Source organism: Berghia stephanieae, chromosome 7 (genome assembly GCF_034508935.2).
Source record: "Berghia stephanieae isolate SIO BIC M18660-M18661 chromosome 7, UCSD_Bste_1.3, whole genome shotgun sequence".
In the NCBI taxonomy this organism is placed as follows: domain Eukaryota; kingdom Metazoa; phylum Mollusca; class Gastropoda; order Nudibranchia; family Aeolidiidae; genus Berghia; species Berghia stephanieae.
In genome coordinates, this window is record NC_088366.1 from 8,696,958 (window position 1) to 8,709,457 (window position 12,500).

General features: G+C 35.7%; 1 protein-coding gene and 1 long non-coding RNA gene across 2 annotated transcripts in view; both read left to right on the forward strand.

Moving 5' to 3' along the window:
• The window catches only part of LOC144976649 (uncharacterized), a 14,230-nt gene extending 2,789 nt beyond the window's left edge, over nt 1-11,441 (forward strand). Inside the window, exons 2-3 of the long non-coding RNA XR_013646132.1 lie at nt 8,063-8,199; nt 10,670-11,441. This is a non-coding gene — a long non-coding RNA (uncharacterized LOC144976649). The remainder of the gene's footprint in view (nt 1-8,062; nt 8,200-10,669) is intronic.
• The window catches only part of LOC144976439 (adipocyte plasma membrane-associated protein-like), a 3,696-nt gene continuing 2,362 nt past the window's right edge, over nt 11,167-12,500 (forward strand). The window contains exons 1-2 of the mRNA XM_078920730.1: nt 11,167-11,183; nt 11,472-11,620. Coding sequence (XP_078776856.1) covers nt 11,167-11,183; nt 11,472-11,620 — 166 coding nt within the window. The remainder of the gene's footprint in view (nt 11,184-11,471; nt 11,621-12,500) is intronic.

The following is a 12,500-nucleotide window of genomic DNA, read 5'->3' on the forward strand; positions in this document are numbered from 1 at the left end:
TTTCGGTGTGTTACAAACTTATATCAAAATACCAGCATTTAGTTCACTCCAACCTCCTACATTGTTGTAGTTCCGTTTTGAGGCGATAATCACATTTATTCCAACATCCAAACGCTTATGTGTTCTGTCGCAAGCACATTTACCATTTAACTAAATTAAATAATAATCTCGACTCGGATCGTGAACGGCATAATTCAAATTACAAAAACAAACCAAACCACAACGAACAAGAAAATTAAATCAACATCACAAAATAAACAATACAAATCAAATAAAACAAAACAAAACAAAAAAGAAAAAGTTTTAATAACCCCCCAAAAACCAAGCCAAACAAAAATTAAAAAAAAAAAATGCAAACTAAAAGAACCCCCCCCCCCCCAAAAGGCAAAAAACAAAACAAAACAAAAACAAAAATACAACAAAAAACAATAAACAAAAAAAAAAAAAAAAAAAAAAAAAAAAAAAAAAAAACATTTAAAAAAAAACCCACAAAAACAAACAAACAAAAAAAAAAAAACAAACAAAAAAAAAAAACCAAACCAAAAACAAACCCAATAAGGAACACACATATAATGCGCAAATGCAGCGTATAAACGTCCTCATTTATTTATATTTGTTTAATTATAATATTTCTATTCCACACCTGCATCGTCTTCCCTCGAGATAAAAGGAATCTGACATGACATGTGGAGACAGCTGACTCAATGTGTCAGTTTAAGCTACAAGAAGACGTGGAATTAAAACAAAACAACAACAACAACAACAACAACAACAACAACAACAACAACAACAACAACAACAACAACAGCAACAACAACAACAATACAACAACAGAAAATGATATGCACGCTTACATTATGGTGCATTCATAATTACTAAAATACTTTGACCACGCTCACATAATTTTCATAATACAGAGGAACCTCACGAAATCGGGAAATGCCTGTCGCCGTCAAAATCTTCCCGTTTAGCCGGGTTTCCCGATTTGCCGGGCAAGTGAATACATACAAGAAAACAACCCTCAAAAGAGTCTATACCAAGTATTCATTTTTTGCGCCACTCATAGACGACTCTCGAACCACGGAATTTAGGGTTCAGAAGCCGAGTGTCATACCACGAGACCACAAAGCCGCAGAATCTAAATGGGGCAGCGTGGCTCATCGGTCCGGTCTTTGCTTCGTACCCGAAAGGTACCGAGTTCGATTACCCAATGCGCTGTGTGGCCTTGAGCAAGTCATCTCGCCCTAGCTCAATATGCGGCGCTGCACTGCGGCTGACGCATGGGTTATTCCAGTCTTATCTTGGAATAGACTCTAGAGACAAATTTCCCCTATGGGATGAATAAATGGAATTTTATTTTTTTAAAAACAAACCCCACACCAACTCTCCCCCCCCCCCCAAACAAAACAAAACAACAACCCCCCCAAAAAAAAACCCAACAAAAACCAACACAATCTAAAATACTTTCGGTTTTTATCTCTCGGACATTATACTTTGCAAACCCTCACAACAGCTACAACTCGCATTTATCCTTGAAAAAAGATAAAAGCAACTGTGCCACCGTAAAAAATAAATGGAATTAATGAATTATGGGCCCTACGCCCATCCTCCCCCCCCCTCCCCACCCCATCCCCCGCCTCCGTCAGTCTTACCTAGCCATCATACCTGCCTGAAATTAATAATTTTCCCATGGCGATGACTACAAAAACTGACATCCACAAAGCACAGTGTTGTAATATGGGAAAATTCAACGAAATATACGAGACAGCCTCTTTATTTCAGTCATGATATTACGGCTTATGGAGCTTGACGTCTGGCAAGAACAAACATGAGGCTTGGCGGCCATTTTGTCTCACTCAAAACGTATGGACCACGCTTGTCACCATGTTGTTCTATTAATGCTTTGTATTTTTCTTTACAAAAATCCCACAGTAATAGTTATTGAATTCCTTATAAGAATGTAGTTATTGTGGTATTATGAATATCTATGCTAATATCGTAGTTCTTATAAAACTTGATAATTGTTGCCTATATTTCATAAATCACAGTTTTTTTTTTTTAGGTTTAACTAAAAAATACCATCAAAATTACCAGGTACGTTTTTATGAACTGGCCCACAAGAGACTAGAAAACGTTCATAAAATTGGATTTTTTAAAGTCACTTACTTCGCTTTGGCTTAAGACTAGCAAATCATTTACTAGACTAGTAAAGAACTAAATCTAGTCCGCTTAGATAAAATTGGGTCTTGGTTCAAATTTGTTATCAAGAGTGCTTTCAGTCGACATTCTGTTTGGATACACCAAAAAAAAAAAAAAAAAAAAAAAAAAAAAAGAAAAAAAGAATCCCAATAATTGAGATACAATGTAGGGATTTATGATTTATTTTTGTCACCAAAACTACAGTTTAATACATGCGGCTATGTGGTCTAGTGGTATGACACTCGCTTTCGGATCGGAAGGTCCTGGGTTCGAGCCTCGCTCGGCGCATAGTTGAGTCCTTGGAAAAGGCTCTTTACTCACATTCTCTCACCGTACTCAGGTGTAAAATGAGTACCTGGCCGTTAACAGCGTTGTCTTTGTCCGAAAAATTGTAATATCGCCTGACAGGCGTCATGTCCCGTCCTACATGTTAAATGTTGCTGTTGACCAGGGACCCCTGTAAAGCGCTTTGAGCACATTTTAGTGGATATTGCGCTATATAAAAGCTCCAAAAAAAAAGGCAAGAATGTGCTGTATATAATACTGAAGACAGGACATATTATCATGATAATATTATTATCATATTATTGTGTACGTTACTTTCTGACAAGACCTAACCTATAATCATGACAATGAACATCTCGTTTCGTTTCCGAAAATCGGACATAAAGTGAAAATTGAAACTAAAAATAGTGAAAATCCACTTATCTTTAGAAAACGGTTAAAAACTGAGCTTTTCTGTAGGGCATATAATTTGGACTCTTAGTATGTATTTTATTATAATATATTATGTTATCATCGAATTTGTGTGGTTTTAACATGCCAGTTCTATATTTGTATATCATACATGATGTGTTGATGTAAAGCGCCAGTGAGCAATTCCAAATTGGAACTAGGCGCTATATAAGTTCATTATATTATATTATTATATTATAAAATTGTTAGAATTACCAACCTTAAGACTTCAGTAGTTTGAGAAATTATATTAATTCTCCATTAGAACTGCATACAATACATTTAAAGGTAAATAGCAATGGGCTTAATATATCGAGTACTGAAGACATTGGAGGACAACTGGAGAATGTCAACAATTTTGTATATCTTGGGGCAAGAATTATATGGAAAATCGACCCCTGGTATGACGATACCGCTTGCCCGAACAGAATTGACCATTAAAACAATGCTAAAATTGGCCCATAAGTGCGCTCGGCTATCAGACCTGCTAATATATACACCTTGGCCACAACTATATTTCTGTATCATAGCGCCAAACTCAGTACATGAAGTGTTTTATAGACAAAACTCTACCTGTTGCTTTGACCATTGAATGTTTTAGAATACTTCTTGTATCTGTGCAATAGATTAAGAGTAAGATTTGCTTTGGATATTTTTTCTGACGGAATGCTGCTTTTAGATGTAATATTACGTTCATTTCCGGGCGGCCTAGTTTTTTTAAAAGTCAAAATTACTGCACAGTCAACTTTTGCATCGGGACAATTGTTACTTAAATAGTGATTTATGATTTTAGATTGTGCTTGAAAAAAAATATTTCGTTGAACCTCTTGTAATAGAAATCTATGATCTGAGCTGAACTCAGGATAGTAATAAATTGAGCTCACAAACTGCATAACGGAATTCATGTCATTGTTTAAAATGTGTGCATGTTAACTTCCCCCTCCCCCTTTCATCCAAAAAAGTCCGATAATACCCACAAAAAGCTACATTATCACCAATGTTGACAACAAAATGACGCAAGGATTAGCTCTTCTTCATTTGAATACCGTTTTTGGTGTAATAATACATCATAGAAAACAAAACAAAAACAACCGCCCCCCCCCCAAAAAAAAAAAAAAAAAAAAAAAAAAAAACAAAAAAAAAAAAAAACAACAGAACACAGCCATTATTATGAAAAGAATCCGTGGTAGAAGCTATTCATTGTGTTGTCACCAGCTTTCTCTTTCAGATCCTCGTATGAAAGTAAAAACAACAAAAATCTTGCAACCCTTGGTAATCTTTATAAAAATAGGATTTGCGATTATCAATTAATGCGTACAAAAAAGTAGTTCGTTGACCCATCTCAGTTTAATACAGAACTATGACACCATCTTGTCTGAAAAGGAAATTACGTGACAAGTGAATAACAATTATACACTGGTAAAAACAAAACAAAACAGAACACTGACCATTATTATAAAAATATCCGTAGTAGAAGCTATTCATCGCGTTGTCACCAGATTTCTCTTTCAGATCCTCTTATGAAAGTAAAAAAATATTGCAACCCTTGGTAGGTAATATTTATAAAAATAGAATTTATGGTTATCAAAAAGAAGTTCGTTGACCTATCTCATTTTAATACAGAACTATGACACCATCTTGTCTGAAAAGTAATTTACGTGAAAAATGAATAACAATTATACACTGGTAAATAATCTCCAATGTAATTTACAAAGATTAATTACGTGAACGTTTCAAATTTCCTCTTTGTTAACAAGGATTATCTCTTCGTCATTTGAATACAGCTTTTGGTGTAATAATACATCATAGAAAAATCACAAAAACAGAACACTGACCATTATTATAAAAATAATCCGTGGTAGAAGCTATTCGTTGCGTTGTCACCAGCTTTCTCTTTCAGATCCTCTTATGAAAGTAAAAAAATATTGCAACCCTTGGTAGGTAATATTTATAAAAATAGGATTTATGGTTATCAAAAAGTAGTTCGTTGACCCATCTCATTTTAATACAGAACTATGACACCATCTTGTCTGAAAAGTAATTTACGTGAAAAATGAATAACAATTATACACTGGTAAATAATCTCCAATGTAATTTTCAAAGATTAATTATGTGAACGTTTCAAATTTCCTCTTTGTCAACAAGGATTATCTCTTCGTCATTAGAATAACGTTTTTGGTGTAATAATACATCATAGAAAAAGCACAAAAACAGAACACTGACCATTATTATACATATAATCAGACGGTAGAAGCTATTCGTTGCGTTGTCACCAGCTTTCTCTTTCAGATCCTCGTATGAAAGTAAAAACAAAAAAAATCTTGCAACCCTTGGTAATCTTTATAAAAATAGGATTTGCGATTATCAATTAATGCGTACAAAAAAGTAGTTCGTTGACCCATCTCAGTTTAATACAGAACTATGACACCATCTTGTCTGAAAAGGAAATTACGTGACAAGTGAATAACAATTATACACTGGTAAAAACAAAACAAAACAGAACACTGACCATTATTATAAAAATATCCGTAGTAGAAGCTATTCATCGCGTTGTCACCAGATTTCTCTTTCACATCCTCTTATGAAAGTAAAAAAATATTGCAACCCTTGGTAGGTAATATTTATAAAAATAGGATTTATGGTTATCAAAAAGTAGTTCGTTGACCCATCTCATTTTAATACAGAACTATGACACCATCTTGTCTGAAAAGTAATTTACGTGAAAAATGAATAACAATTATAAACTGGTAAATAATCTCCAATGTAATTTACAAAGATTAATTACGTGAACGTTTCAAATTTCCTCTTTGTTAACAAGGATTATCTCTTCGTCATTAGAATAACGTTTTTGGGTGTAATAATACATCAGAGAAAAAGCACAAAAACAGAACACTGACCATTATTATACACATAATCAGACGGAAGAAGCTATTCATTGCGTTGTCACCAGCTTTCTCTTTCAGATCCTGTCATGAAAGTAAAAAAAAATCTTGCAACCCTTGGTAATCTTTATAAAAATAGGATTTACGATTATCAATTAATGCGTAGAAAAAAGTAGTTCGTTGACCCATCTCAGTTTAATACAGAACTATGACACCATCTTGTCTGAAAAGAAATTTACGTGAAAAGTGAATAACAATTATAAAGTGGTAAATAATCTCCAATGTAATTTACAAAGCTAAATGATGTGAACGTTTTGAGTTTCCCCTTTGTTAACAAGGATTATCTCTTCGTCATTTGAATACAGCTTTTGGTGTAATAATACATCATAGAAAAAGCACAAAAACAGAACACTGACCATTATTATAAAAATAATCCGTGGTAGAAGCTATTCATTGCGTTGTCACCAGCTTTCTCTTTCAGATCCTCTTATGAAAGTAAAAAAAAAATCTTGCAACCCTTGGTAATCTTTATAAAAATAGGATTTACGATTATCAATTAATGCGTAGAAAAAAGTAGTTCGTTGACCCATCTCATTTTGATACAGAACTATGACACCGTCTTGTCTGAAAAGGAATTTACGTGAAAAGTGAATAACAATTATAAAATGGTAAATAATCTCCAATGTAATTTTCAAAGATTAATGATGTGAACGTTTCGAGTTTCCTCTTTGTCAACAAAGATTATTTTTTCGTCATTTGAATACCGTTTTTGGTGTAATAATACACCACAGAAACCACCCCCCCCCAAAAAAAAAAAAAAAAAAAAAAAACAGAACACTGACCATTTTTATAAAAGGAACCCGTGGCAGAAGCTATCCATTGTGATATATATAATCATGTAAATAATCTCCAATATAATATACAAAGCTAAATTATGTGAACGTTTCGAGTTTCCCCTTTGTCAACAACTCCCCCCCCCCCCCCCCCCGATGAATGAGACGTTAAAGACAAATAGGAGAGGAGAGAATGGCGTAGTTAAGGCGAAAATAAAAGCGGTTAAAAAGAACAACCTTCTCCCTCCCCCCCCCTTCCCCCCATCCCTGCGAACCGCCAAGTCAAGCACCGACGACAACAGACAGACATTTTTATGGTTGTTTAGAGCTTGTAGGATACGACAGGGGCTTGTGTATGAAGTGACGGGATTACACGCAGACTTGCACTGACCCGCTCATCAAACTGGAGGATACGCAAAATTTCATAAGCTGGACTATTCTCATCACAAGGACTAAAGACAACTGACAACTTTAGATAGCAGTAAATTATTATATTATTATATTATTATTATTATTATTATTATTATTATTATTATTATTATTATTATTATTATTATTATTATTATTATTATTATTATTATTAATATCATCACCCATCGCTGTGTGAATACAACGTATTATAAAGACTTGCTGACGCCGCCACAGAAGAGATGGGGGAGGGGTAGGGGGAAGGGGGGGGGGGGCAGCACCAGCAATTTATAATAACATGGCCTCGATTGAGGAGTGGTATGCTGCGTTGTTCCATCTAGTTAGTTACACATGTCATGCAATTTTGAGGATTGTAAGTGGCTGGATGGGTGACATGTCAACATATAGAATATTATACCTGACTCAGACATCAATTGATGTCACGTCCGCCCAGCAACCAGCAGCTTGGTTCTAAACAAAGAAAATCAGTACTTTTATTCTTCACGCTGGCTAGAATTTTTTCACATGTCATGTGATCAAAATGTATAAAAGTCTGATTTATAATGCTTTTCTCCTCTGGATACACTTTTATGCTCGTCGGAGAAGTATTTCATAAGGGCGTCCGTCATTGTTCTGATAGTTAAGAACCAGTTACTAAGTTACGAGGGAATTGACGTCACGACTGTTTTTGGTATGGCACTCGCTTTCGGATAGGAAGGTCTTGGGTTCGAGCCTCGCTCTGCGAATAGTTAGGTCCTTTAAAAAAGCTCTTACTCACCCTCTCAGCGTACTTATGTGTAAAATGAGTAACTGGCTGTAAATAGCATTGTCTCTGTCGGAAGAAATGTAATATCGCCTAGCAGGCGTCTACATCTTATGTGTTGCTGTTGGTCAGGGACCCGTTGTAAAGTGCTTCGAGCACGTAAAGTGGATATTGCGCTATATAAAAGCTCAATTAAAAAATATTATTGATGATTTTCTTTCTTTTCCACATTCCATCGCCAGGATTGATCCCTGACAAGATTGTGACACACCGAAAAGATGATCTGGACATACACACAGCACACCATTTTGGTGACCTTGACCTTATTACAGTCAGCCTGCGTGACCTGGTCCATTACAATACATTCTGTGCCATTCAGGTGGGGTTTTATAAAAGATTTCTATAGACTGTATGCAGTAAAGTAAAATTCTCACCAAATCTGATTGCCAAAAACAATCGTAATCAACAAAGACAAGTATTATGTGTAACCTTAACGTTATATCTTAATATATATTATTGTAAAATTTACCACGACATTAGAGTCAGTCTACATCGATGTTTCAGGCCCTTACGGCCATCGTCAGGACTGTGTTACATGGGATAGAAAAGATTGCAAAAAAAATAAAAAATTAATAAATTAATATTTACATTATTCGGAAATAAAACAGCGAAAATAACTATATAAAATGAGTATTGCTTGTTGTTATAAAGCCTAATACTGGACGGCAGTAAAGATTTTCGGTGTCTCTCTGTTCTTGTTGAATTAGAGAATGGGCGACCACTCCTTCCTGACATAATAACTGATGGTCTTAGTGGATGATGCTGGTCATTTAATATTTTAGTTATTTTACTAATACAAAATTTCTCGTATAAAACATCCACATCGTCAACATAAATTTATATAGCGTTTAATGGATTTTTTAATATTTGAATTTATTTTGTTCATTTCCACTGCTAAGCAATTGCCTCCCCAAGCTGTTATACAAAATGACAAGACACTTTCGATTACTACTTTATAAAATAATGTGCAGAGGGTTTTTTTCTTATCTATTCTAAACTGAGAAAGTTTTGATAAAAAGTAAGTACGTCTGAACATCTAATGTTTAATTATAACATAACATAACATGTGATATAGGGCAAAATAAGATAAGATCCTTTGAATGCCCTTAATATTAATTAGTAATGCCATAAATCTATTGATTAAATATTACAATAACGATACACGTGGTAAAGATAGTATTTCAACTTAAATGTACTCATGTGGTGTACAAACATATATCTTTAACCGTGACATGCAAAGCGCACACACAACCACACACACACACAAACACACACACACACACACACACACACACAATTATATTCATGTGTTCATACCACTTGAGCCTGTCATCAATCGTTAGACCGTTAGACACCGCCAGGTGGATGATTAGTTCTCACTCAAGTCCCTCTAATAGTCTATAGATAGAATGAAGATGACGTGTCTCTGGTCTTTGTTTTTTTTTTTTTTGCCATCCATGTTTATGAGTAATTCTCACGAAACTGTATTATCCAGACTATACACGTTTAAGGTTACACATAGTTTTGTGCGTTGGTCCGTTATACTTCCGGGTGGCAATGTTGTGAACTTCATAGCCAAGCGCATACTATCTATACTTGTTAAAGGTCACACATAGTTCTTGTGTGTTGTATCTGGCAGGCATGGGGTCTCGATAGATCAGTCGGTAGAGCGCTCTCTTCACACGCAAAGGGACCGAGATCGATCCCGGGTGTACTCGATATTTTTTTTACTGACCCCCCCCCTCTCACCCTCTATCCACCCAGCAGTGATTAGGTAACTGGGTCTGTTTGATCTGGCGGAAAGTACTTTGCGATAGACGCGTTCTATCCGAAGGGTTCGAGCAATTGCTATTGTCCGTTTCATGTTATAGAAACCGGGATAAACTCCGACTCCATAGGCCAAATAGCTCTGAAGGATTACTATTTTTTTACTATCTGGCAGGCAGAATAGATGAGTATTTTACATAATCACATAGCATCATTTTTTAAAGAAATAGTTCACAGTATGCTCTTGACTAAGAAGCTCACAATATTGCCATCCGGAAGTATAACGGACCAACACACAAAACTATAAGCAACTTTGAACGTTTATAGTCTGGTTAATACAGTTAAGTGAGAATTACTCATAACGCGGATGGCAAAAAACAATAACAATAACAATAGATAGTTGACGTCATTCAGGTCTTTGTTATTGCTTTTTGCCATCCGAGTTTATGAGTAATTCTCACTAACCTGTATTAACGTTCAAGGTTGCACATAGTTTTGTATGTTGGTCCGTTATACTTCCGGATGGCAATGCTGTGAGCTTCTTAGCCATACTATTTATATATGGTATGAAGCTGACGTCACTCAGGTCTTTATTATTGTTTTTTGCCATCCGCGTTTGTGAGTAATTCTCACTAAACTGTATTCACCTTGCTATAAACGAACATGGTTACACAAAGTTTTGTGTGTTAGTCTGTTATACTTCCGGATGTCAATGTTGTGAGCTCTTTAGCCAAGCGCATACTATTTATACAAATGGCTATAGATAGTATGCGCTTGGCTACGAAGCTCATAAAATTGCCATCCGGAAGTATAACGGACCAATGCACAAAACTGTGTGTATCCATGAACTTTTATAGTCAGCTTAAAACAATTCAGTGAGCATTACTCATAAACGCGAATGGCAAAAAACAAAAAAACAAAAAAAAAAAAACAAACAAAAAAACAAAACAACAAAGACCTGAGTGACATCAACTTCGAACTATCAATATTTTTATTTGAATGTTTTCCTCTCGTTCCTCCAGTTTACCTCCGAGACTTCCCATGACTGGTACACTGACCCCTAACTCCCTTTTATACGATGCTGAGAGAATTCACGAGAACACCGTTCACCCTCCACACAGTTACGTCATTTTACATGATATGTGAAGGAAGGACTCCATTTTAAAAAATACAACCAATCTTTAAGTATTTGTTCATATTTACAAGCCTGATTGCCAAACTTTAACAATTATTTTAAAAAAATTAAAAAATTGAGCTCTTTATAGCGTAATATCCTCTAAATGTGCTCAAAGCGCTTTACAAGGGGCCTCAGATCAACAGCAATACTTAACATGTAGGACAGGACAGAAAGGTCTTAATCATCGTTGTTATCATTAAAAACCACATCAACATTTATATAGAGCAATATCCACTAACCGCGCTCAAGGCGCTTTACAAGGGGTCCCAGACCAACAGCAACCCTTGAGGACGGGACACAATCCCTGTTAGACGATTGAACAATTTCTTTTTGACGGAGACAATGCTATTAACGATAAGGTACTCATTTTACATCTGAGTATGATGAGGGAAGGTCGTAAGTGAAGAGCCTTTTTCAAGGACTCAACTGCTTACAGAAGGACTCAAACCCAGGACCTTCCAATCCGAAACGAGTGTAATACGACAAGACCACATAGTCGAACAATATTTTATGAATGATATATTTGTTGGCGTGAGGCTTTCTCCATGATAACATTGAGACAACAATGGATTCATGTTATCAAAACTCCTAAATAGGTCACCGGTGATTAATGTAAACATTCAATAAGACAACGTTTTATTTTTTAGATTATCTCATAATCTCATTCTTATAAATCTCATTTTATCATATTATCTTATTTCAGATGAGGTTTATGCCGTCACTAAGGACAGTTTAGTCGTCAACGTTGGAGGGTGTCATCCCATCGTTGTAGCTGATCTCAAACCCAGAGGATGTCGTAAGTGGGGGGATTGTTGTGATATGGGGGTTAGTTGTGTTGTGAATTGTTGTGATTTTGACAGTTGCGATGTTGGTTTGATTTGACTCGAGATAGTTGTGCGTGATGATGTGGAATAGTTGTGACGTGTTGTAGTTGTGTTAATATGGGAATGGGGTTGTTTTGGCGTTTCATAGTTGTGATTTGGAACAGCTGCGGTTGTGTGGAATAGTTATGAAGAGGATGTTGTGATTATATGGGATTGTTGGTAGTACGGGGTAGCTGTGATGTGGTGTTGTCGCAGTGATGGTGTGGGAAAGTTGTGACGTAAGGTAGTTGTGATAATATGGGATTGTTTTAATGCAGGATAGTTTTGGTTTTGTGGGACGCTTGTGATGTGGGACAGTTGTGTTGTTGGATAATTTACATGGTGACGTATAGTTAGGCTTGGATGGGATAGTTATAGAGCCGTTAAGTTAAATATTTTGTGATTAAGTAGGATAGTTGTGGCGTTATTGAATAATTGTTGTGATTTTAAAATGATTGTGTTACTACGTGACACATGTGTTGATGTGGAATGGTTGTGGCAATACGGGATCGTCATGCTGATATTGACTAATTGAGGTGTTCTAAAAAGGCTGAGACACGCGCAAGAGAAACGTAAGCGGTCGTTTTAAGAGAATCCTCTTCAGTTGACTATCACAAATGTGTTGTCCTCCTTTCGTTTTATCAAGTCAATCAGGAAGACGATATTATAATTTAATTTGAATGGCTGTCAAAACAAAACTAGAAAGAAAAAAACGCGCAGTCGACCGACCATTAAGACACCATCATCATCATCATTATCATCATCATCATCATCATCATCATCATCATCATCATCATCATCATCATCATCGTC